Source organism: Notolepis coatsorum (genome assembly GCF_963971535.1).
Source record: "Notolepis coatsorum genome assembly, chromosome: 13".
Taxonomy (NCBI): domain Eukaryota; kingdom Metazoa; phylum Chordata; class Actinopteri; order Aulopiformes; family Paralepididae; genus Notolepis; species Notolepis coatsorum.
Window position 1 is genome coordinate 36,367,119 of NC_140177.1, and position 27,075 is coordinate 36,394,193.

At 46.0% G+C, this 27,075-nt stretch overlaps 2 protein-coding genes across 2 annotated transcripts in view; both read left to right on the plus strand.

Annotated features, from left to right (window-relative positions):
- Window positions 1–9,107: 9,107 nt before the first annotated feature.
- Window positions 9,108–10,870, plus strand: pkia (cAMP-dependent protein kinase inhibitor alpha; the record flags this gene model as incomplete). The annotated part of the gene is made up of 2 exons (XM_084327983.1): window positions 9,108–9,270; window positions 10,797–10,870. 2 exons carry the CDS (start codon window positions 9,108–9,110, stop codon window positions 10,868–10,870), a joined length of 237 nt encoding a protein of 78 aa, XP_084184109.1.
- A 5,039-nt stretch (window positions 10,871–15,909) lies between these two features.
- lyn (LYN proto-oncogene, Src family tyrosine kinase) overlaps window positions 15,910–27,075 on the plus strand; it is a 129,954-nt gene continuing 118,788 nt past the window's right edge. Inside the window, exon 1 of the mRNA XM_084327984.1 lies at window positions 15,910–16,047. The gene's annotated coding sequence lies outside the window, so the exon portion shown is untranslated. The remainder of the gene's footprint in view (window positions 16,048–27,075) is intronic.

Consider the following 27,075-nt stretch of genomic DNA (forward strand, 5'->3'; position numbering starts at 1 on the left):
CCAAATTTTGTCCAACATTAAAAAAATACTTGTTAAATTAATTAGTAATGTCCTTTGTTTTGTTTATGGTTATATTATTATCTTTTATAAAGTAATTTGGATAATCTGCTTTGATTATGCTATTTAGTACTTTCCATGTTCCTTGGGTGTTACTCCTATACTGTTCCAATAATTTATGGTAATGTTCCTTTTTGCTTGATCTTTATACCTTGATACTTGTTCCCCGTACCTGGCTAACTGAGTTAGCCGGATAATTTCCAGGATAGCCTGACTTAAGCCGGACCTTCCTGTTCCCCGACGCTCGATTGTCTAAATCACCATGACAACAGATCAAAAAGTTTGAGCCTGGTCGAGAGCAGGGTTAACTTCAGGCCCCGTCCACACGAACGCTGGGTTTAATGTAACCGTGATTGTATGTGCGCAGTTGCACTGTTCGGCCACACACAACCGGGGATTTGCTACACTGCAACCGCGGTCTTTTGAAACCGGTGGCCAGGGTGGAGTTGTGCGGTTTTGCAGTTGCGTGTGGGCATAGCAACCGAGGTTATTCCCAGTGTTTACAGCAGAGCTGTCGCAATTATTCCCCATGTTCACGGCAGACCGCGGGGTAGAGAGATTAGAGCAGAGCCAACTACACCAGTGTTTACAGCAGAGCTGTCCCAAGTAGCGTTATATGAAAATGATTGTAACAAACTTTTGTTCAAAACGTATCGTCTGTGTTGAAGAGTGTTGTGATCGACTGATGTCTGTTGACGCTCAGAGTAAACATGTAGCTGCAGCTAAACTAAACTCATGTGTTGTCAAGTTATTGTTATAACTTATAAGGAACCCAGTCCAGACTGCATCCCCTTAACAATTGTTTGTATTGAGCCGTATTGTATTGTACCCATTCTGCAATCTGTTAAATAACGTTTACATCCATTTCATATCGGTAACGTTACTTCTTCTTCTTCAGTTAATTAATGGCAGATCGCGACCCAACAGGAAGTTTAGTGAGCGTTCAGTCTTTTCTGATTGGTTGAAATGGCCTTCATGTCTGAACAACATCGCCGCCTACTGCTTTGGCATTGTATTACATTGTACTAAATGTATCGGTTGCTGGGTTCCAGCTCTGCCCGTGAGTACGCAGTTATACACGGTTGTCCACCTGTGTTCACCGTGTGGACGGAGTTTTATTTTTTCAAACTTCGGTCATATTAAATCCAAACTCTCGTGTGGACAGGGCCTCAGTTAGCCGGATGAACCATGGCCACGCCCCCGCAAATAAATGACAGCTTGCTTCCTGAAATGATTCTCACAGTCTAGAGATCCCATTTATACCATTCTGAATTATGTTTCTGTGCTTCGTTTTCCTAGAGGGGGCTTTTGAAATGTATAATAATAGAACTAAATGCTGATAATAAATCATATTCAGCCTATAGATTTACTTTGTCCTAAATAAAATAATGCACGTCATATACGGCGCTCGGAGTTGCGATACACGCTGCATGTGGTTATTTTAATAACGGCGCATTGCAAATGTGAATCCCGCGGGGATATTTTTAATGAATGAAACCTATCGGCCGTTTGGCTCTGATTAGTTTCATATATTCTCCGCTGTAGATTTGCTTAACGGAGCGCCCGGATTGTGTTTCATTCAAGCATAAAATTGAAGTGTCTATGCGTGGATTGTGGTTTTTGTGTGATATTGTAACTGGGATTAAAATGTCTGATGAGATGCGCTGTTTGACGGATTTGAGAAATTGAATGAGCCGTTGACGTCACATTAATGCATTTGAGAATAAAGAGATAAAACTTCATTCAAAAGAAAAATATTCTAAACATGGGTCTCTCGTCCATTAATGGATAAACAATGAATATATCCCGTCTGGCACAGTGGCGCAGCGGCTAGTGCACAATCCTGTCAACCGGGCGACCGGAGTTCGAAACCCCGCGTTGCCAATATAATTTTTTTGGAATATAATATTAATGATTATACGCAAAAGTAGCCTAGTTTTAAGTTAAAATATTATAAATCTACATGCATTGAGGATGTGATTCTTTATATAGCTCTCAACGTGCACCAAATTGAATTATTCCTACATTGCAAAAAGAAGAAAAAGACTAGAAGAAGTGGGATTCGAACCCGGGCCGTCTGCGTGAAAGTCAAAACCATAAACCGTCACACCACAGTGCAGATAAGTAAAATATCCACCATACATCAATCAATGGGTAAGAGAGCCGTATCCTTATTCTGTATAACAGTTGAACTAATTATTTTCGCTAGCAAGATCTCATTTGATTATCCATTCCATAAACCTACCGCCAGCAGGCAAGTTTAAAGAAATATAATCTGATTGATTGGGGTAATGAGGGACTTAAAATTAGCCTATAGATTATGCATTTAACTTGTCGGCGAGGCTATTGAGCCGTACTGCAATCTGTTAATAAAGTTTTAAATCAATTAATCAATCAATGCCATTAGAGAATCAGGATTTCTGCTCTCGATACTTGCTGGCTTTTCAACTGAAGCGGCCGCGCGCACTTATCCTGGGTCTCAAGTCTGGTTCGAGTTAACGAGACTGAATCCACCTTCGAGGAACAGGAAAATCCCGGCTTCAAACATCGGGTTAATTGAATCTGGATAATGGGACTCTTGATCGACTTAGTTGAACCAGGTACGGGGAATAGGGCCCTGTTTGGATTTTGATCAACTTGTGGAACCTCGAGACAAAGTTGTATGCAAGCTATGTAAACTACAGCTGGCCTACCTTCTTTTTTTATGCTAACGCTATTTTGGGACTTCTAGCGTCAAGGATGTAAGTAGCCTACTTTTCCGTTTTGAGCACTTTATTTTAAACCATCCCTCAGGGTAAAAGTAAAACCTCTAAATATTGAATAATGAATAGAGACAGAAGCATCATGCAGGTCCCTAATGATTACTATTCCCTGTTTCATGTCAAGGAAAATATATCACTTCATGTTTATCACACCTTGTTTGGACATGCGTTGCTGTGTATGAATGTCCATTCTATATACCGTAAACTGTCATTAATTTAATATCACTGCGAGACAGCCCCTTCTCAATCTAGCACCAATTCCTCCTCACGCACTAAGAGAGAGAGGGTGTAGGGCCCTAGTATGTACAGAGTTGTAGTATTAATATGTACAGTGACACAGGTATAAAGACACTATGGTAGTAAGTCATACTGGCCAGCAGCGTAACTAGTAAGAGTAGGTAAGGGATATGTACAGATATAGTATTTACAGATATGTAAAAAGGATTATATGCATTTAAATACATATACGGTAAGAATATATATATATACCGTATATACAGCACTATAATAGTGGTATAACTGTAAAAGCTATCATACAGAGTTATATGGATTGACTACTGCCCTGCAGAAGCAATATTTTGTGAAATTTGACTTCTCAATATCTGTTTTATCTTGTGACAACGTTTCAGAGTTCAATCTTGCTCTGTTTTAGAGAAAAGGGGTATAAAGACTTGCAGTAACTACAAAATCACTGGATGGTCAAAGAACTTTAAAGCCAGTGAGTCACAGTTTCACTGTTTGTGTAGTTACTGTGGTTAGCTTCTGCAGGGCAGTACAGTTACTGTGGTTAGCTTCTGCAGGGCAGTACAGTTACTGTGGTTAGCTTCTGCAGGGCAGTACAGTTACTGTGGTTAGCTTCTGCAGGGCAGTACAGTTACTGTGGTTAGCTTCTGCAGGGCAGTAAAACAAAAATAAACCACGTGAACTTTGGAAATTACTCAACAATCAACTAGGCTGCAGTAAAAAACTCAAAACCAGGTTCTCAAACATAAACATAAAGACGGACAACACGCTCATCACAGACAAGCTGGATGTAGCCAATTACTTAAACACTTTCTTCACAAACATAGCCACAACACTGGTAAACAAACTACCCTCCCACTCAGGGCAGTATGGGGTAGAACACATAGTAGCATACTACATGAACCTAGGCGTCCACAAAGACGACTTCAAACTGGAAATAGTAACTACAGATGAGGTACTCAAAAAACTGAGCGCCCTCCAACCAAACAAGGCCACTGGCCATGACAACATCCCCTCCAAATTCCTCAGAGACTCAGCAGCAGCCATCACCCCAGTCATCACACACATAATAAACCTCTCCATAAAACAGGGACACGTCCCCAAGGACTTCAAAATTGCGAGAGTAACACCCCTGCACAAAAAGGGCAGCAAATTAGACCCGGGTAACTACCGCCCTGTTTCTATCCTTACATCCATCTCGAAAGTCATGGAAAAAATAGTATACGAACAGATCGAAAAATACCTCGCGGAAAAAAATCTAATCTACGAATTCCAATCTGGCTTCAGAACATCCCACTCCACTGACACATGCCTTCTCTACTTGAACGACCACATCAAACAAGAGGTGGACGCGGGCAAATACTGCGGCATGGTCATGCTGGACCTACAAAAGGCCTTCGACACTGTCAATCACACCATTCTGATTGACAAGCTAAAAGCAATTGGTTTTGATAGTTTATCAGTGAGCTGGATACAATCCTACCTGGAGGGGAGGGAACAGATGGTGGAAGTAAACGGTACCCTATCCCCCCCCCTCACAGTGAGCTGTGGTGTTCCACAAGGAAGCATACTAGGACCGCTACTATTCCTAATTTATGCAAATGACATGTCGTCAGCTTGTGACTGCAACTTGTTCCTGTTTGCGGACGACTCAGCCCTGCTGGTCTCTGACAAGAACAAGTTACAGGTTGAAAAAGCCCTCAGCTCGGAACTAGGCAAAATCTGCATATGGCTCGCCGACAACAAACTATCATTACACATGGGCAAAACAGAGTCCATTCTCTTCGGTTCAAATAACAAACTCAGCAAGACTGACGACTTCTCGGTTACAGTGGGTGACAATATTGTCACAAGGAAAGATGAAATTACCTACCTGGGTTCCATCCTAGAGGCTAATCTTTCCTGTGACAAAATGGCATCCAATGTAATAAAAAAAGTCAACCAACGAACGCGATTCTTGTACCGGATCTCCTCTCTGGTAAACAAGAATACCCTGAAGACTCTAGCAGGAGCACTCATTCAAGGGTACTACGACTATGCTTGCACCTCATGGTACCAAAGCACCTCAAAGGCACTAAAAAACAAATTACAAACATCTCAAAACAAGCTAGTCAGACTACTACTTGACCTGACTCCTAGAACCCACCTCACCCCTGCCCACTTTGACAACCTAGGATGGCTTAGAGTAGACGACAGAGTACAGCAACTTGCAATGGGCCTGGTCTACAAGATACACTACGCGACCAAGGTACCCATGTACATGTCAAAATACTTCCCAAAGGTCAGTGAATACCACGATCACAACACCAGAGGGAGCTCCACAAATCATGTAAAACCCAGATTCGGCTCAAACAAGGGACTAAACACGTTTCGCAATTATGCCACATCAATGTGGAACGCCCTGCCTAAAGCTGTAAAGGAATGTGAATCACTACCCACCTTCAAAAACACTCTCAAAAAACACCTACGTGAGACTGCAATTCGAAACTGGCCCCTACAAATGTCCTAACCTAGTTGTACAGTAAATGACCAAGTAAGGCTTTGTCAACATTCCAATGTACAGTGTAAAATGTGTGTGTGTCCCCTACCCAACCCCCCCCCCCCCCACCTCCAATGTACAGCCCTCACCCAACCCACCCAACCCCACCCCACCAACCTCCTCCAATGTACAGTTTCTACGCCAAATGTATATACACTCCTTTTCTGGACACTTTTGTATCACAAACAGTACTGTATTTGCAAATCTGATATGTCATAAATGTATAGATGTAGCAGTACTGTCTATCTGTATGTCATGTATGTCATATATGTTATGATGAATTGAAAATGGGGGACCCTGGTGGAAACAAGACGAAAGTCTTTCTCTGGTCTGCATCCCCTTAACAATTGTATGTATTGAGATGTACTGTACTGTACCCATTCTGCAATCTGTTAATAAACTTTTCAATCAATCAATCAATCAGTACAGTTACTGTGGTTAGCTTCTGCAGGGCAGTACAGTTACTGCGGTTAGCTTCTGCAGGGCAGTACAGTTACTGCAGTTAGCTTCTGCAGGGCAGTACAGTTACTGCTGTTAGCTTCTGCAGGGCAGTACAGTTACTGTGGTTAGCTTCTGTAGGGCAGTACAGTTACTGCGGTTAGCTTCTGCAGTACAGTACAGTTACTGTGGTTAGCTTCTGCAGGGCAGTACAGTTACTGTGGTTAGCTTCTGCAGGGCAGTACAGTTACTGTGGTTAGCTTCTGCAGGGCAGTACAGTTACTGTGGTTAGCTTCTGCAGGGCAGTACAGTTACTGTGGTTAGCTTCTGCAGGGCAGTACAGTTACTGTGGTTAGCTTCTGCAGGGCAGTGCAGTTACTGTGGTTAGCTTCTGCAGTACAGTACAGTCACTGTGGTTAGCTTCTGCAGGGCAGTACAGTTACTGTGGTTAGCTTCTGCAGGGCAGTACAGTTACTGCAGTTAGCTTCTGCATGGCAGTACAGTTACTGCTGTTAGCTTCTGCAGGGCAGTACAGTTACTGTGGTTAGCTTCTGTAGGGCAGTACAGTTACTGCGGTTAGCTTCTGCAGTACAGTACAGTTACTGTGGTTAGCTTCTGCAGGGCAGTACAGTTACTGTGGTTAGCTTCTGCAAGGCAGTACAGTTACTGTGGTTAGCTTCTGCAGGGCAGTACAGTTACTGTGGTTAGCTTCTGCAGGGCAGTACAGTTACTGTGGTTAGCTTCTGCAGGGCAGTACAGTTACTGTGGTTAGCTTCTGCAGTACAGTACAGTCACTGTGGTTAGCTTCTGCAGGGCAGTACAATTACTGCGGTTAGCTTCTGCAGGGCAGTACAGTTACTGTGGTTAGCTTCTGCAGGGCAGTACAGTTACTGTGGTTAGCTTCTGCAGGGCAGTACAGTTACTGTGGTTAGCTTCTGCAGGGCAGTACAGTTACTGCGGTTAGCTTCTGCATGGCAGTACAGTTACTGTGGTTAGCTTCTGTAGGGCAGTACAGTTACTGCTGTTAGCTTCTGCAGTACAGTACAGTTACTGCGGTTAGCTTCTGCAGGGCAGTACAGTTACTGTGGTTAGCTTCTGCAGGGCAGTACAGTTACTGTGGTTAGCTTCTCTAGGGCAGTACAGTTACTGCGGTTAGCTTCTGTAGGGCAGTACAGTTACTGCGGTTAGCTTCTGCAGTACAGTACAGTTACTGCGGTTAGCTTCTGTAGGGCAGTACAATTACTGCTGTTAGCTTCTGCAGGGCAGTACAGTTACTGTGGTTAGCTTCTGCAGGGCAGTACAGTTACTGTGGTTAGCTTCTGCAGGGCGGTACAGTTACTGTCATTAGCTTCTGCAGGGCGGTACAATTACTGCGGTTAGCTTCTGCAGGGCGGTACAATTACTGCGGTTAGCTTCTGCAGGGCAGTATAGTTACTGTGGTTAGCTTCTGCAGGGCAGTACAGTTACTGTGGTTAGCTTCTGCAGGGCAGTACAGTTACTGTGGTTAGCTTCTGCAGGGCAGTACAGTTACTGCTGTTAGCTTCTGCAGGGCAGTACAGTTACTGTGGTTAGCTTCTGTAGGGCAGTACAGTTACTGCTGTTAGCTTCTGCAGGGCAGTACAGTTACTGTGGTTAGCTTCTGCAGTACAGTACAGTTACTGCGGTTAGCTTCTGTAGGGCAGTACAGTTACTGCAGTTAGCTTCTGCAGGGCAGTACAGTTACTGTGGTTAGCTTCTGCAGGGCAGTACAGTTACTGCAGTTAGCTTCTGCAGGGCAGTACAGTTACTGTGGTTAGCTTCTGTAGGGCAGTACAATTACTGCTGTTAGCTTCTGCAGGGCAGTACAGTTACTGCAGTTAGCTTCTGCAGGGCAGTACAGTTACTGTGGTTAGCTTCTGCAGGGCAGTACAGTTACTGTGGTTAGCTTCTGCAGGGCAGTACAGTTACTGCGGTTAGCTTCTGCAGGGCAGTACAGTTACTGTGGTTAGCTTCTGCAGTACAGTACAGTTACTGTGGTTAGCTTCTGCAGGGCAGTACAGTTATTGCGGTTAGCTTCTGCAGGGCAGTACAGTTACTGTGGTTAGCTTCTGCAGGGCAGTACAGTTACTGTCGTTAGCTTCTGCAGTACAGTACAGTCACTGTGGTTAGCTTCTGCAGGGCAGTACAATTACTGCGGTTAGCTTCTGCAGGGCAGTGTTAGCTTCTGCAGGGCAGTACAATTACTGCGGTTAGCTTCTGCAGTACAGTACAGTTACTGTGGTTAGCTTCTGCAGGGCAGTACAATTACTGCGGTTAGCTTCTGCAGGGCAGTACAGTTACTGTGGTTAGCTTCTGCAGGGCAGTACAGTTACTGCGGTTAGCTTCTGCATGGCAGTACAGTTACTGCGGTTAGCTTCTGTAGGGCAGTACAGTTACTGTGGTTAGCTTCTGCAGGGCAGTACAGTTACTGTGGTTAGCTTCTGCAGGGCAGTACAGTTACTGTGGTTAGCTTCTGCAGTACAGTACAGTCACTGTGGTTAGCTTCTGCAGGGCAGTACAGTTACTGTGGTTAGCTTCTGCAGGGCAGTACAGTTACTGTGGTTAGCTTCTGCAGGGCAGTACAGTTACTGTGGTTAGCTTCTGCAGGGCAGTACAGTTACTGTGGTTAGCTTCTGCAGGGCAGTACAGTCACTGTGGTTAGCTTCTGCAGGGCAGTACAGTTACTGCGGTTAGCTTCTGCAGGGCAGTACAGTTACTGTGGTTAGCTTCTGCAGGGCTGTACAGTTACTGTGGTTAGCTTCTGCAGGGCAGTACAGTTACTGCTGTTAGCTTCTGCAGGGCAGTACAGTTACTGTGGTTAGCTTCTGCAGGGCAGTACAGTTACTGTGGTTATCTTCTGCAGGGCAGTACAGTTACTGTGGTTAGCTTCTGCAGGGCGTTACAGTTACTGTGGTTAGCTTCTGCAGGGCGGTACAGTCATAGTATTGATCCAGCAGCGTAACCTTCTCCTCTCCTCCTCCTCCTCCTCCTCCTCCTCCTCCTCCTCCTCCTCCTCCTGTAGTCGCTGCTGTGTGAAGGATGTTTGAGAGATGGCTGATGTTGAGACCACGTACGCAGACTTCATCGCCTCTGGACGGACAGGACGGAGGAACGCCTTGCACGACATCCTGCAGAGCCCGACAGACCCTGAGGGACGAGACATGTCCCTGTCCCTGTCCCTGTCCCAGCTGCACATCAACACCGGTGGGGGAGGTGAGGCGGGCGGGCGATCAGCGCTTCACTTTCGCTCCCATGTTAACGGGCGTCGCTGTTCACACTGGCGAGCGAGTGGGCGCTTTGGTTGGATTCAGAGGCGTGCGCCACGTGCATTTTCACATAAATACACTCAATATCTGCAATATTACCACACATATAGATGTTGTTCAACCAGCTAATGTGTCTGTATCTTTCCCAATACAAATAAACCATACTATACTTTGTACAGTCACACTGATTTCATCATTTTAAAATGAATTCTAACATTCTAATTAATTAGATAATAACTGGTTATACATGCAAAATGGACAATAGAACACTGGAACTGGAAATCTTAAAAAAATCTTCAAACGGGGACTGACTTCGCATATAGACTAGGCATTTACAGTTTCCAATGTAAATGTGCCTTCCTCCATGCGCTTTGTGTGGACGGCCACGCGCGCTGTTCTCGCACGAAACCTTGCGTCCGTGCCTGGTGGGGTCCCGGCGTGAGCGTGATAGTTAGGGATGCACAATATATCGGCGACTGTATCGGTATCGGCTGGTATCTGTGATTTCTTCATATCATATCACCAGCCGATACCGATACAGTCGGTACTCGGTACTATCGATATTATCTGTATCTGTCTGATGAGTAACACTGGGCAGATATATACTGTATCAGCAAACATATATTGGCTGGTGATAGTGATTTCTCAGTCTGGTGAAAAAAGAAATATTTAGGAGTAGTAATAGTAGTAATAGTAGTAGTAGTAGTCGTCGTATTAATAGTAGTAGTAGTAGTAGTAGTAGTAGTAGTAGTAGTAGTAGTAGTAGCAGCAGTAGTAGTAGTAGTAGTAGTAGTAGGAGCAGTAGTAGTAGTAGTAGCAGTAGTAGTAGTACAGTAGTAGTAGTAGTAGGGGCAGTAGTAGTAGCAGTAGTAGTAGCAGTAGTAGTAGTACAGTAGTAGTAGGAGCAGTAGTGGTAGTAGTAGCAGTAGTGGTAGTAGTAGCAGTAGTAGTAGCAGTAGTGGTAGTAGTAGTAGTAGTAGTAGTAGTAGTAGTAGTAGTAGTGGTAGTAGTAGTAGGAGCAGTAGTGGTAGTAGTAGTAGGAGCAGTAGTGGTAGTAGTAGTAGGAGCAGTAGTAGTAGTAGCAGCAGTAGTAGTAGTAGTAGTAGTAGTAGTAGCAGTAGTGGTAGTAGTAGCAGTAGCAGAAGTAGTAGTAGTAGTAGCAGCAGTAGTAGTAGTAGTAGTAGTAGTAGCAGTAGTAGTAGTACAGTAGTAGTTGGAGCAGTAGTAGTAGCATTAGTAGTAGTACAGTAGTAGTAGTAGTAGTAGTAGTAGTAGTAGTAGTAGTAGTAGTAGTTAGTAGTAGTAGTAGTAGTAGTAGTAGTAGTAGTAGTAGTAGCAGAAGTAGTAGTAGGAGCGGTAGTGGTAGTAGTAGTAGTAGCAGCAGCAGTAGTAGTTGAGCACATGTTATGTTATCTTATGCTATCTTATCTTAACGTATCTTATCATATCATATCTTGTCTTATCTTACCTCAGATGGGGACGACACAGAGGACAGCCAGAGCTCCTCAACCACGGCCCAGAGGGAGATGGAGCAGAGAAACAGTTAGCCTGTCAGACGCCACAATCACTAAGCGGAAGGTTGCCGGTTTGAACCCCTCCGCCGGCAGGAAATTGTCTCCCAGATGTGATGCGATTATTGGAGGATAGCCGGCATCACGTCACCGGTGCTCACCGTCTCTACGGTGCCTGTCAAACAAGGCCCTGATCCCCAACCACCTCCAGGGGGCGCTGCACCGAGGGACATTCTGACCTCCTAAGGGACTGACAGTACAATAAAGGAGACATGGTGCCGGAGGTGTGAATATGTTTTGAAAAAGGGAAAAAAAAAAAAAAAAAAAATTCTGTTATTCTTTGAGCTGGACAATGAAGTCGATTTCTCTCTTATTAAATCATTGTAACGGGACGTGGTTCACGCTGTGTAGAATTGTAGGACGGTTTGGGCGACATTAGGGTTGATTTCTAGAAAAGCCACTAGGTGAGGACGACGTGTCATGCGGCTCCTAGGTTACGCCAGGTTGCCAAGCAACTCACAAGTCCCCCCCAACAACAAACAACAATGGCGGTTTTGAGTTTTGATCACGCTGATGGAGAGGAGCAGTGTGTTACCTGTAGATGACGCTGTCTTCCTCTGATTGGACACTACTGTAGAGAGAGGAAGGAGCAGTGTGTTACCTGTAGATAACACTGTCTTCCTCTGATTGGACACTATACTGTAGAGAGAGGAAGGAGCAGTGTGTTACCTGTAGATGACACTGTCTTCCTCTGATTGGACACTATACTGTAGAGAGAGGAAGGAGCAGTGTGTTACCTGTAGATGACACTGTCTTCCTCTGATTGGACACTATACTGTAGAGAGAGGAAGGAGCAGTGTGTTACCTGTAGATGACGCTGTCTTCCTCTGATTGGACACTATACTGTAGAGAGAGGAAGGAGCAGTGTGTTACCTGTAGATGACACTGTCTTCCTCTGATTGGACACTATACTGTAGAGAGAGGAAGGAGCAGGAGTGTAGCCCAGCCATGATCTGATAGCCTCCGCTTAAAGGGGCACTTCACCAAAAAAAACAATGCCGATTTATTTTGCACATAATCTCGCACACGTCCAAAGACTAAACCGTTTTGCACACATTCACACATTAAATTTAGTTCAACAGTTATTTTTCATCTACATAATCTGCAATTAACACAACATAAGGATTCAGTGTCCCCGATGACATCACCGGTGGCCACGTTCAAACTCATTTACTCTCAATGACTGTCAAACTAAACAAATGTGTGCAAAACGGTATCGAGTTTTTGGATGTGTGTGAGATCATGTGTCAAATAAATCAGTGTTGCTTTTTGGCGAAGTGCCCCTTTAACGGTAACAGTCCTCGTTTGGTCACTGTCCTGCAAAGACCTTGTATGTCAAACGTGTACTATTTCCTCGTAGTGTGGCTATGTAAACCGAGCTCATGTTGTCTCATCGGAAAAGACGACGGGACATCTTTCAAGTACATTTCGTTTTTTTTTTATGTCAGCTATGGAACGCACAACACCATCAACAACAACAACAACAACAACAATAACAACAGCTGATGAATGTCATACCTAAGCCTTGTCTTTTCATTTACAAAACAGACAATGCGATAGCTAAACATGTATTTTGACTAGTTAAAGGTGCTATAGATAACATTTTATGTAGAGTAATCTTCTATTTTTTTTTAACAATACCTTGTCATTTGATTTGGTTGTTGGTTTGATGTACGTTTTAATTATTCCTTTTCCTCTGTGATGTATGTATCATCTGTCTCTTTTCTATTTTATTATTTTTTACCCTTCAAGAGGTCCTCTTGCCAGGCTGTCATTGTAAATAAGAATTTGTTCCACTTTGAGTGCCGTGGGTTAATTCACATTTAGTCCCTTGAATGCCACCATCGGCGTCAATGTTAACATTAATATCGCCTAATCTATGTTTAAAATTATGGCTATGTGTCTAATCTGCCCGTCGCTTATCAAAGAATCATTTTCCAGTCAGTGTTGTCAAGGCAGATTGGTTTTTTATCGCTTCATTTCCGTTTGAGAGCATTTTGAAAACACCCGTTTTCAGGTGAAAAACAACCTATTCTATGATAATCGCCTTTTACTGGAATATTCCAGAACGTTGATATTTGTCTGCCTATTTATGAATCGTTTTCAAATAAACTCTAGATGATCAATAGTATATGTGCACGCACGCACGTTCGAGCCGCACGCTGATAATAGCTGCTTTCATTTCCTCATGGATTTTACAGTGAAACAGCTAGAGCACATATCACAAAAAAGCTTATATCTTCATGAAAACTAGTCTGATTATCCTAACACTGATAACATAGATTCCTTACCTGACATCAGATGGTATCCAAATGGTATATTCCAATTCCTGATCACAATTCGAAAAATCGATAAGTATATTGATCCAACGTGTGTACAGTATAACCCATGCTCGCCGCGGCTCAGATGCTCCAGAATGAACTCTGGTAACTCCGGCTGCATCAGTGGACTGGAAAATGTGGACTGGAATATTTTTTTTTCCCCATCCATTTTCATTGAGTCCATTCCAAAAGGGTAATTTACCATCTGGGAGACGATAGGGGGCGCTTTTTTCACATCTGATCGCCGGCGGCCCCTGGATTTCCAACGGTAGGCTCGGGTGATGCAATATGATTTCAGACCGCTAAAAAAAAAAAAAATCAGAGAAAAGCCGTGACGTGGCTTTCAACGTAACTATCGTAAACCCGAGATTAGCCACGAGTGGCGCTCAAAGTGTTAATAGGTAATTGACCTGCCTGGTTGAATAGAGGTTAAATAAATACATCCACAGAGCTTTTAGAAAGGTGCAGAATAAAATTATTGGTTTTCCCCGCCAAAAGGTTATTGATTAATTAATTTCTCATTTTTAAAATGTTTGCAGGTCCAAAATTAGTGTGCATGTATCCCCTCCTTACTTCCCATTTCCCCACGTGGAATGCACCTGGTGCTCTAGTCCGACATCTAGTGGCTGAATGTTATCTATAGCACATTTAAGAAGTATATTAATCAGGGTTGAGTGGTTGAACTTGAGGTGTTTATTGATTCCAAGCATTGATGAAGTGTTGAACCTCAAAGAGGGTACCGGAGGTGCCGTTCTAAATCTGAAAAATGTCATTGTTTTTTTTCTGCAGGACACTAATATAGTATTTCTCCATTGGGCTCTTTGTAGTGCCAGAGCCATCTTAAAGGAACATTCCAACATCTTAAAGGACCACTCCAACATCTTAAAGGAACACCAACATCTTTCCCCAGAGTCCGACGAGAACATTTAGTTTCATCTCATCTGTAATAGGTTCTCAGTTTTCCAGCTTGATAGACGAGACTACTGTTTCATCCTATATTTATTTTCATAATTATCCTTTTTGACCTTTTATACTTTTGCAATTTTGATGACATTTGATTATTTATTTATTGATTGATTGGTTAATTTTTTTATTCAAACTGGCAACCTTAGTTTCTTAGTCCCCAAAGGCTTGGTTGTCATAACAACCACAAACTACACAGCAGAGGGAATACACAATGTCAGTAACGTACCATGGTAAAACAACAGTACTGTTTCTACCAAGTGACTGTTTTTGCCACATTGAGTCTAATCGTGGTTCATTTTATGTCATCTCATATTCTCTCCTCTTATCTTCTCTTCTCTCTTATATCCTCTAATCTTCTTTCCTCTTCTCTTATCTACTCTTCTGTTCTCCTCTTGATTGATTGATTGAAAACTTTATTAACAGATTGCAGAATGGGTACAGTACAGCTCAATACATACAATTGTTAAGGGATGCAGACCAGAGAAAGAATTTCGTCTTGTTTACATCAGGGTCCCCCTTCTCTCCTCTCTTATCCTCTCTTCTCTCTGTGTAATCTGTCTATCACGTGTGTAAATGACAGATCCATACTGTCACACAAGGGATGTATAATGAACAGTGCATGCTGCCAAAACACCTTTTACCAGTATTACTGTCACTAATCATAACACCAATCACATATTACTTTAAGGCTCTTATGTCTCAATATTTCTGCCTTAAATTGAAATATCTTCCTTCAACAGGAATTGTCACAAGGGGAATATTACTGCAACAAACACCTTTTTTGTGTCATTTTTACAACACTATCTTCTCTCCTCTTCTATTTTCTCCTCTTATCTCCTCTCCTCTTTATTCACTCCTCTCTTCTCTTCTTCACTCTTCTTTTCTCTCCTTTCCTCTCTTCTCTTCACTCTTCTCTCCTCATCTCACCTCTCCTCTCCTCTGAAGTGAATTATCACGGTATAACTGCCATGACGTGTTTTGTTTCAACAATACAGTAGATTCAATCGACGTGTTTATAATTCAACAGCTGTAGGCTACAAGGCTACTGTGGAAGGTGCATGTCTTACCAAAACGTTCAAATGTTTTTTTTCCTGATGGTTCACAAGTATTTTTTACAATTATTATTCTAATGCTGATTAATATTGAATAAATGAGTGACTGTTACAAAACACAAGCGCTCTGTATGTTTCTGTATTCCTCCAACTCGTCCAGAAGGAGGCGCTGTGGGACAATATTTGACCACAAAGATACCTTTTAAACACTTCAATACTGGCAATGTGTCAAACCACGTAAAACAGTAAAACTCCAAAAAAATATCAACATCATAGTATAGTCGTCATAGTTGATAATTTTGTTCTTTCATGGTTTTGTACCATCTACACGTTTTCTTGTCAAGAAATGCATTCTGAAACAATGTAAAGGCTGCAACGGAACATAAAGTATATACGATGTATTATTGAATAGCCAAATATGTTTTAGTCAAAAAATAAAATAAAAATAGGCTTAAACTGCCTAATAGTAGAAGCGAATAGAATCTGCTGGACTGGTCTGTGTGTGTGTGTGTGTGTGTGGGGGCGTGTAGGTGTGTGTGCGTGTAGGCGTGTGTGTCTGCGCGTGCGTGGCCGGTGTGTTGCTCATTATGCAAATCAGTGGACAATTACAACTATTCCAGGAAGTTTTAGCAAAGGGGGAAAAAACCGACCAAGTTCCTCATTCTGCAGGGTGAGTGTTCAACTAGCCGCCCAGTCAGTCACTCGGTCCGTCGCTCCTCAACCTGCTCTCTGATGAACTGACGCGCGGAGAACAGATCAAGGTGGATTAATTATAAATTAATAACAACCTTCCAAATTAGAATCAATACGAAAGGTAAGAAATACCTTGACAGGTTTCGTTTAATATACAAAAAGTAGCCTATAGCGTTTTCGTTCGTTCTCTCTCTCAGCCCTGACTGAGAGGGTCCTAGACTCCTAGAATATATCTCTCTTTATGTGTTTGTTCCTCTCACAAACAGTCACTTAACCCCCCCTCTCTCTCCCTCTCTCTCTCTCTCTATCTCTCTCTCCCTCTCTCTCTCTCTCTCTCTCTCTCTCTCTCTCTCTCTCTCTCTCTCTCTCTCTCTCTCTCTCTCTCTCTCTCTCTCTCTCTCTCACACACTCACGAACACTTAGCTCTCTTTCTCTAACACTCACACCACACAGTGTGGTATTATAGCGTGGAATAAAGTGGATTTTGATGTTTTGATGTGGCCTGTTGTGTTGGTTTGGTCTGTAGTCAGACAGACAGTGAGAGCAGCATATCACCAGGGTTATCAAGTGTAGATACTGTAGATAGACAGTGAGAGAAGCATATCACCAGGATGACCAAGTGTAGATAGATAATATAATAATAATAATAATAATAATAATAATAAACTTTATTTGTATAGCACCTTTCATACAGAAACTGCAGCTCAAAGTGCTTGACAACAGAAAAAAGACAGGCATGAAATTAGCACATAAAGTGCAGACATAAAATCACAGTTTTTTACATTAGGATCTAACATCCCAACAGGCCACATTGTTTATGGGTTGATTCAGTTTTAAATTGACAATAATAAAAAGAGTAAGATAAAATAGACAGAGTAAAATAGTGCAATAGTACAGTGCAATAAAATAGTAGAATAGAATAGATAAAACTTTTTTTTACAGTGCAATAAAATAGTTCTGGATTACTGTTCAACAGTTCAAAGTTGTCTTTACCTTCTCTGTTTGGTATCCACAGTTTAAAACTCAACAGTCTTCCCTCCATACCCACTTTGACCCTTCGAACCTCCCACTCAGGGCAAACCTCCTAGTGACAATGCCCCCAAAATGTTGAGATACCCCTACCGGAGGTAGAACAAAACACAATAATGTTTTTCCTCATCTCCAAGGTCTCCCATATATGAAATTGATTCTTGTATACAAATATTTTACTGCAAAAATTGTTAAATTGATAGATATTGTTATACACCCCCAAAGGAAAAAATAACCAAAATATAGCCTGGCCGTATGGGAGTTGTGACATATAAACTCATGTAGATTAATAATACAAGCTCCAAGAGCTTTCAAACTTGACATGCTAGCAGTCAGACAGTTGCTTAACCTAATGGAAGAACCTGGATGTGAATATCTTTATGCATGTAGGAAATATATACCTATGTACACATACTTAAAATAAGCGGAAATGTAAAATTATATCTATGCAGAATGTTCTCATTTACTTTGTAGTAGTGTAGCCGGTGTGATCTTGTCTGCGTTGTGTTATAGTCGATTCGACCCCTGTTAAGGGATCGCCCTGAGTGGGAGTTGAACCCCGGACGCCCGCGTCGCGGGCGGCATCACAGACCACTAAGCAAGAAGTGAATTTTCTTGCTTCCGGGTCTGGATGCCTCTGGGGAGTGAGTTTACTTGCAGTACCGCTTACCATCCACAGCCACTGAACTACTTGTACCATCGTGACTGTGGATATACTGCGGTACCTCCGTTACACTCACCCCACCCAGGGCATCCGGGTCTAACGGCACCACATGTAGCCGGTGTGATCTTGTCTGCGTTGTGTTATAGTCGATTCGACCTCTGTTAAGGGATCGCCCTGAGTGGGAGTTGAACCCCGGACGGCCGCGTCGCGGGCGGCATCACAGACCACTAAGCAAGAAGTGAATTCACTTCTTGCTTCCGGGTCTGGATGCCTCTGGGGAGTGAGTTTACTTGCAGTACCGCTTACCATCCACAGCCACTGAACTACTTGTACCATCGTGACTGTGGATATACTGCGGTACCTCCGTTACAGTAGCTCTGCCATGGATTGTCATAGAAACACAGATGAGGGTTTTTCCGGAAAGGTGTGGTTGTGCTGAATCCAGCAATACCACATGTGTAAATATAGCATGCATGGTCAGGGAGTTACATCAGTAAATGTATGAGGTGTCCTAAATGAAAGAAAATGAAACATTGACATAATGAAGTCTTCAGTCCAAAGCCCATTATCAGTGGTGAGAAGCATGTTGACAAATTCAATGTTACTGCAAAGTAAAGTCACTTGAGGTAATGTTCTGGTCTATAATGTTAATATTAGGGATGTTCGATATTATCTGCCGATATCGGCATTAAAATGTGATATCAAAAAATATCGGTATCGGTTTAAAAATAAAAAAAAATTACATTTCTATAAACTTTATTTACCCAGGCAAGCAAGTAAGAACAAATTCTGATTTTATTTATTGTCAAAAGTATGCATAATGCATCATTTCCACAACAAGAGATATGTAATCCTGCATATATCGGTATCGGTTGATATCGGTTGATATCGGTATCGGAAATTAAGAGTTGGACAATATCGGTATATCGGTATCGGTAAAAAAGCCAATATCGAGCATCCCTAGTTAATATATTTATGATACATTTAATAAATTATATATTTCATATGATTCAAAGATCCAATTGAATCAGGTTGAAATTGAAATAGAAGACCTTTATTTCAATCTACTGCGTTCTGAGCCCCCTGCTGTATTCACTGTACACACATGACTGTGTGGCCAGGTTCAGCTCCAACTCCAAAGTTTGCGGACGACACATGGTGGTGGGGCTGATCTCTAACAATGACGAGAAGGCCTATCAGGAGGAGGTTGATGAACTGGCACGCTGGTGCCGGGATAACAGCCTACTCCTGAACATTGGTAAAACCAAAGCTGATCGTGGATTTTAGGAGAATATAGCAGGTGACACACACGCCACTGCGGATAAATGGGGCTATCGTGGACAGGGTGAGCAGTTTCAAGTACCTGGGAGTCCACATCACAGAGGACCTGACATGGTCAACACTGTTATGGTTTGTAACCGACCCCAATCGCACAACACAAGACAGGTATGAGAGTAAGCCAAGAACTGGGCATTTATTGAAAACAACAGAAAACGGCACTGTCCCTTTAAGGGAGAACACAAATTACAGGAAAACAAGAACATGGGAAAATAGGCACAGTGCCTTTAAGAGGCGAGCTGGCTAAGGGGAAGGCTAAGGGAAAGGCTAACGGACAGGGCCAGGGCAAGGGAACAGGACAGGAACAGGGAGGACTAGGAGGACTGGACAAGGAGGACTAGGAGGACTAGAAGGACTGGACAGGGAGGACTAGGAGGACTAGAGAGGGGAAACAGGGACAGAGGCTCGCGGAGGCGGGCTGGGGACAGGGAGGACTAGGAGGACTAGAAGGACTGGACAGGGAGGACTAGGAGGACTAGAAGGACTGGACAGGGAGGACTAGGAGGACAAGGGAGGGGAAACAGGGACAGAGGCTCGCGGAGGCGGGCTGGGGACAGGGAGGACTAGGAGGACTAGAAGGACTGGACAGAGAGGACTAGGAGGACTAGAGAGGGGAAACAGGGACAGAGAAAACAGGGTTCGGGCCTTGGAACTGGGCGAGGGACAGAGCTGCTTACAGGGATGGAGTAGGAGCGCGCAGGCTAGACGTCTGGAGGAGAGCGCGCCGGCTCGGAGAGCGCATCTGGCGCGGGGTCTGAGTGGTGCGCGTCTGCTTGGAGTACGCGCCGGTACGGAGAGCGCATCTGGCGCGGAGGTCTGAGTGGTGCGCGTCTGCTTGGAGTACGCGCCGGTACGGAGGGCGCATCTGGCGCGGAGGTCTGAGTGGTGCGCGTCTGCTTGGAGTACGCGCCGGTACGGAGAGCGCATCTGGCGCGGAGGTCTGAGTGGTGCGCGTCTGCTTGGAGTACGCGCCAGTACGGAGAGCGCATCTGGCGCGGAGGTCTGAGTGGTGCGCGTCTGCTTGGAGTACGCGCCGGTACGGAGAGCGCATCTGGCGCGGAGGTCTGAGTGGTGCGCGTCTGCTTGGAGTACGCGCCGGTACGGAGAGCGCATCTGGCGCGGAGGTCTGAGTGGTGCGCGTCTGCTTGGAGTACGCGCCGGTACGGAGAGCGCATCTGGCGCGGAGGTCTGAGTGGTGCGCGTCTGCTTGGAGTACGCGCCGGTACGGAGAGCGCATCTGGCGCGGAGGTCTGAGTGGTGCGCGTCTGCTTGGAGTACGCGCCGGTACGGAGAGCGCATCTGCTGCGCGGAGGTCTGGAGTGGAACACTGGAATACCTCCCATAGAGGTTTAGAGGGCGCAGTACAGTGTCTCCCTCCAGGCAAACGGCGACAGGTGGCGAAGGCTTGAGCGCATCTGGCGCGGAGGTCTGGAGTGGAACACTGGAATACCTCCCGTAGAGGATTAGAGAGCGCAATACAGTGTCTCCCTCCAGGCTAACGGCGACAGGTGGCCAAGGCTTGCACCTCATCTCACGCCGGAGATAAAAACAGCATACAGACAGAAACAGAAACTCCCGTAGGAGCCTACAGACAGAGAACCTCCCGTAGGAGTTTGGTGATAGAGATATGATACGGAACGACCCGACAAGGACAGAGGGGAAGAGCGAGGTACTTAAAGCCCACAGGGGCGCTAATTAGAATACACATCAGGTGCGTGAAAGTAATTGATACTTGAACTAGAAGAGTGTGTTCGGCACGAACCAATCAAACAGATAATGACAGATAGTCCAAGGGTGTGGGCTGCTGAAGAGCAGACGAGGCTAAACGAGCGCGAGGGTGGGGGCTGGAGAAGTGAGGAGACAGGGAATTAAAGGTCCATGGAGAGGAATTAAAGGTCCAGGGAAGAGGCGAACCTCACAGTACTCCCCCCTCCATGGGAGCCACCGGGCGACCCAAAAATACAGACAGAGGGGCAGGGGACAAAAAACAAGGCAACAAACAAAAATTGGGCCATGCTAGCGGGGAAGCTACACCAAAAGTGGGGCTAGCAAAGGGGCAGGGTAGCTAAGGGGTAACTAGGGTAGCTGAGGGGTAACTAGAGGAGCTGAGGGGTAACTAGAGGAGCTGAGGGGTAACTAGAGGAGCTGAGGGGTAACCATGGTAGCTGAGGGGTAACTAGAGGAGCTGAGGGGTAACCAGAGGAGCTGAGGGGTAACTAGAGGAGCTGAGGGGTAACCAAAGGAGCTGAGGGGTAACCAGAGGAGCTGAGGGGTAACTAGAGGAGCTGAGGGGTAACAGCCAGGGCACTGATAGCTACAGGGCCTATGCTAGCTGTACTGCTACATTAACATAGAGGCTGCGCTAGCTGCCGGAGCTAGGCTAGCAGACAGGGCTGGAACAGGGGCACTGGAGAGGGGAACAGGGAAGGGGCTAGCAGAGGGAAAGGGTAGCTGCCAGGGCACTGATAGCTACAGGGCCTATGCTAGCTGTACTGCTACATTAACATAGAGGCTGCGCTAGCTGCCGGAGCTAGGCTAGCAGACAGGGCTGGAACAGGGGCACTGGAGAGGGGAACAGGGAAGGGGCTAGCAGAGGGAAAGGGTAGCTGCCAGGGCACTGATAGCTACAGGGCCTATGCTAGCTGTACTGCTACATTAACATAGAGGCTGCGCTAGCTGCCGGAGGTAGGCTAGCAGACAGGGCTGGAACAGGGGCACTGGAGAGGGGAACAGGGAAGGGGCTAGCAGAGGGAAAGGGTAGCTGCCTGGGCATGGCTAGCTACAGGGCCTATGCCAGCAGCAAGGGCTGCATTAACATAGAGGCTGTGCTAGCAGCCGGGGCTAAGCTAGCAGACTGGGGCCATGCTGGTAGTAGAGGCCTAACAAACTGCAGGGGAGCTAACGAGGCTAACAGGGAAGCAAACAGGGGAGTCAACAGGCTAACAGGGGAGACTAACAAGCTAACAGGGGAGCTAACAGGGCTAACAGGGAAGCTAACAGGGCTAACAGGGGAGCTAACAGGGAAGCTAACAGGGAAGCTAACAGGGGAGACTAACAGGCTAAACAGGGGAGCTGACAGAGAAGCTAACAGGGGAGTCAACAGGGGAACTAACAGGGGAACTAGAGGGAACAAAAAAAAAAGGCAAACTCAACATACACCGTCTGTGCTGGCTGGGGTCGTCGACTGGTCGGGTCGTACTGTTATGGTTTGTAACCGACCCCAATCGCACAACACAAGACAGGTATGAGAGTAAGCCAAGAACTGGGCATTTATTGAAAACAACAGAAAACGGCACTGTCCCTTTAAGGGAGAACACAAATTACAGGAAAACAAGAACATGGGAAAATAGGCACAGTGCCTTTAAGAGGCGAGCTGGCTAAGGGGAAGGCTAAGGGAAAGGCTAACGGACAGGGCCAGGGCAAGGGAACAGGACAGGAACAGGGAGGACTAGGAGGACTGGACAAGGAGGACTAGGAGGACTAGAAGGACTGGACAGGGAGGACTAGGAGGACTAGAGAGGGGAAACAGGGACAGAGGCTTGCGGAGGCAGGCTGGGGACAGGGAGGACTAGGAGGACTAGAAGGACTGGACAGGGAGGACTAGAAGGACTGGACAGGGAGGACTAGGAGGACAAGGGAGGGGAAACAGGGACAGAGGCTCGCGGAGGCGGGCTGGGGACAGGGAGGACTAGGAGGACTAGAAGGACTGGACAGAGAGGACTAGGAGGACTAGAGAGGGGAAACAGGGACAGAGAAAACAGGGTTCGGGCCTTGGAACTGGGCGAGGGACAGAGCTGCTTACAGGGATGGAGTAGGAGCGCGCAGGCTAGACATCTGGAGGAGAGCGCGCCGGCTCGGAGAGCGCATCTGGCGCGGGGTCTGAGTGGTGCGCGTCTGCTTGGAGTACGCGCCGGTACGGAGAGCGCATCTGGCGCGGAGGTCTGAGTGGTGCGTGTCTGCTTGGAGTACGCGCCGGTACGGAGGGCGCATCTGGCGCGGAGGTCTGAGTGGTGCGCGTCTGCTTGGAGTACGCGCCGGTACGGAGAGCGCATCTGGCGCGGAGGTCTGAGTGGTGCGCGTCTGCTTGGAGTACGCGCCGGTACGGAGAGCACATCTGGCGCGGAGGTCTGAGTTGTGCGCGTCTGCTTGGAGTATGCGCCGGTACGGAGAGCGCATCTGGCGCGGAGGTCTGAGTGGTGCGCGTCTGCTTGGAGTACGCGCCGGTACGGAGAGCGCATCTGGCGCGGAGGTCTGAGTGGTGCGCGTCTGCTTGCAGTACGCGCCGGTACGGAGAGCGCATCTGGCGCGGAGGTCTGAGTGGTGCGCGTCTGCTTGGAGTACGCGCCGGTACGGAGAGCGCATCTGGCGCGGAGGTCTGAGTGGTGCGCGTCTGCTTGCAGTACGCGCCGGTACGGAGAGCGCATCTGGCGCGGAGGTCTGAGTGGTGCGCGTCTGCTTGGAGTACGCGCCGGTACGGAGAGCGCATCTGGCGCGGAGGTCTGAGTGGTGCGCGTCTGCTTGGAGTACGCGCCGGTACGGAGAGCGCATCTGCTGCGCGGAGGTCTGGAGTGGAACACTGGAATACCTCCCGTAGAGGTTTAGAGAGCGCAGTACAGTGTCTCCCTCCAGGCAAACGGCGACAGGTGGCGAAGGCTTGAGCGCATCTGGCGCGGAGGTCTGGAGTGGAACACTGGAATACCTCCCATAGAGGATTAGAGAGCGCAGTACAGTGTCTCCCTCCAGGCTAACGGCGACAGGTGGCCAAGGCTTGCACCTCGTCTCACGCCGGAGATAAAAACAGCATACAGACAGAAACAGAAACTCCCGTAGGAGCCTACAGACAGAGAACCTCCCGTAGGAGTTTGGTGATAGAGATATGATACGGAACGACCCGACAAGGACAGAGGGGAAGAGCGAGGTACTTAAAGCCCACAGGGGCGCTAATTAGAATACACATCAGGTGCGTGAAAGTAATTGATACTTGAACTAGAAGAGTGTGTTCGGCACGAACCAATCAAACAGATAATGACAGATAGTCCAAGGGTGTGGGCTGCTGAAGAGCAGACGAGGCTAAACGAGCGCGAGGGTGGGGGCTGGAGAAGTGAGGAGACAGGGAATTAAAGGTCCAGGGAGAGGAATTAAAGGTCCAGGGAAGAGGCGAACCTCACAAACACACATAGATTCTGTGCTGAAAAAGGCGAAACAGCGCCTCTATCACCTGAGACAGTTAAGGAAGTTCAGAGTATCGGGGAAGATACTCCACTCTTTCTACTCCGGGGCTGTAGAGAGCATTCTGACTGGAAACATCACTGCCTGGTTTGGAAACAGCACGGCACAGGACAGGAAGGCACTCCAGAGAGTGGTGCGCTCAGCTGAGCGTACTACGGGTACTGCACTACCACCCCCTGCATGACTTTTATAACAGGAGGTGCAAATCCAGAGCCTGCAGAATAATGAAAGACCCCCACCACCCCAACAACAGCCTGTTCAAGCCACTGCGGTCAGGCAAGCGCCTACGTACACACACGCTACGAGCACAGAGAGACTCCGGCTCAGCTTCTTCCCCCAGGCCATCAGAACACTGAACACTGAACTCTCCACTCACAAGTACACATGAGCACACACACACACACACACACACACACACACACACACACACACACACACACACACACACACACACACACACATGCTGCAACCGCTTTAAACAATCACTTTAAACTAAATGGAAAAGTCACTTTAAAGGAATGAAGAATATAGTTTCAAGTTCAAGTTTCTTTAATAGTTGTCATACAGAAGTACAGAATACTTTCATACAAAATGCTTCTTACTGTTACGCTCCAGAGACTGTGCTAGACAAGATAGTATCAAATAACATAGTATAGCATGTAAATTAGAAGTAGAAAATGAGGTCACAGTGTTCAGTATAGACATATGTACAATGTTCGATGCAGAATAGACGTAACTGAGTTACCATATAATATACAATACTATGCAGTGTACTAATGTACAATACTATATAGTGCAAAGCAGAAATGGGATGAGGTACAATTTAGGTACAATTTACAGTAAGGTGTACGAGTTGTAGTGCAATCCTTCATCAATAAATATAAAGTGTGGGGAGTGGGTGCTACAGTGTGTTTGTTTAAAGTGAGTGTGTGCTATAAAGTGTGAGGAGTGGGTGCTACAGTGTGTTTGTTTAAAGTGAGTGTGTGCGTGTGGATGTGTGTGCTATGTGCGTTTGATGGTTGTTGTTGTGTAGTGTTCATTGTTCGTTGAGCAGCCTGATGGCCTGGGGATAGAAGCTTCTTCTGAGTCTTTCTGTGCTCGCCTTGAGACTCCGGTATCGCTTGCCTGACCGCAGCAGTTCAAAGAGGCAGTTGTTCGGGTGACTGGAGTCTTTAATGATTCTCTTAGCCTTGCCCCTGCACCGCTTGTTGTAAATGTTCTGGAGGGTGGGGAGCCCCCCTCCAATTGTGCGTTCGGCTGAACGTGTCACTCTTTGTAGTCTGCTTCGGTCTTGTGCAGTGCTATTCCCAAACCAGGAGGTGATGTTGCCAGTCAGGATGCTCTCTATTGTACATGAGTAGAAGTTCTTAAGGATCTTCTGACTGACTTGGAACTTCCTTAGGCGCCTGAGGAAGTAGAGGCGTTGTCGTGCCTTCTTCACAACACTGTCAATGTGTGTGGTCCATGTCAAGTCCTCGGATATGTAGGCTCCGAGGTACTTAAAGCTGTTGACTCTCTCAACCGGTGCCCCGTCGATGCTGAGGGGGCTGTAGTCCTTGACCCCCGACCTCCTGAAGTCCACAATCATCTCCTTTGTTTTGCTGACGTTTAGGGAGAGGCTGTTTTCCTGGCACCATCCCGCCAGGACCTTGACCTCTTCCAGGTAGGCCCTCTCGTCGTTGGCAGAGATCAGGCCCACCACCACTGTGTCGTCAGCAAATTTGATGATTGTGTTGCTACTCCGCTGAGCCACACAGTCAGGGACCGAAACTAAAGCCCGCCGCCCGCCAGGGGCGGTCTGTTTTTACCTTTGGCGCATGACACTTAGAGGGCTGCCCGCCGTGTGGCGTGTAGATGTGTAGTTCATAAGCAGGCCCCTAAAAATATTTGTACGCGAACGGTAAAAATCAATTACGCGCACGCTGTGCGAATACAGATTATAGCCTCTCTCGTCTTTTTTTTCCTCCGCTGCGAGATCGTTAAAAAACTACAAGTCCCACATTGCACTCAAGCCAACGGTCCAATCACAGTAGAGTGAAGTGACTGGTTTCATGGGAAATAAAGCAAATGACCAATCGGAAGCTCTCATTTTTCTTGTTTACTTCCTGAAACTCCGCGATCAGGGCTCTCGTTTTCCGAGACACCAACTTATTATAGTCTCTCTTACCAATAGCAATAGATTTTAGAACACCTAGATTTATCGATAGCAATAGTAATATAACGTTAATGCAACAAAACGAATGCCTTGCTTTGTTAATCATAACGTTGATGCAGTAGCGTATGTCGGTGTGTTGGCTGTAACGGACATGACAATAACATAACGTGTACACATTAAAATTGCGATAATCTATTCTAACATTTTCAAATCGATGCAGTTGAATTTCCCCCTTAGGATCGATGCATTGTTACACCCCTACACCAAAGTCACTGGCCCACTGTGTATCTGTGTGTATAATAACTTGGCTAGCGTTATCAACAGCAGAGGTGGGCAATGGGTCCAGCTGCAGCACCGGAGTGCAAGCGATGTGATGTAATTGGCAGACTCGACACGCAAACTCAAACAATGTTTCTGTACTGGAGGTGTGATTGATTGATTGATTGAAAACTTTATTAACAGATTGCAGAATGGGTACAATACAGTACAGCTCAATACACACAATTGTTAAGGGGATGCAGACCAGAGAAAGACTTTCGTCTTGTTTACATCAGGGTCCCCCATTTCAATTAATCAGGAAAGTGTACAGTAGGAAAGTGTACAGTATTTCAATAGGCAACCCTGAAAGGATTATTTTTCTAGAAGAGCAACACAGCCAAAACAGACAGTGGAGCTGTTTGCAGATAGCAAGCATTTTGACTTATTGCGTGGTGGCGATGTCTCGCAGATAATAC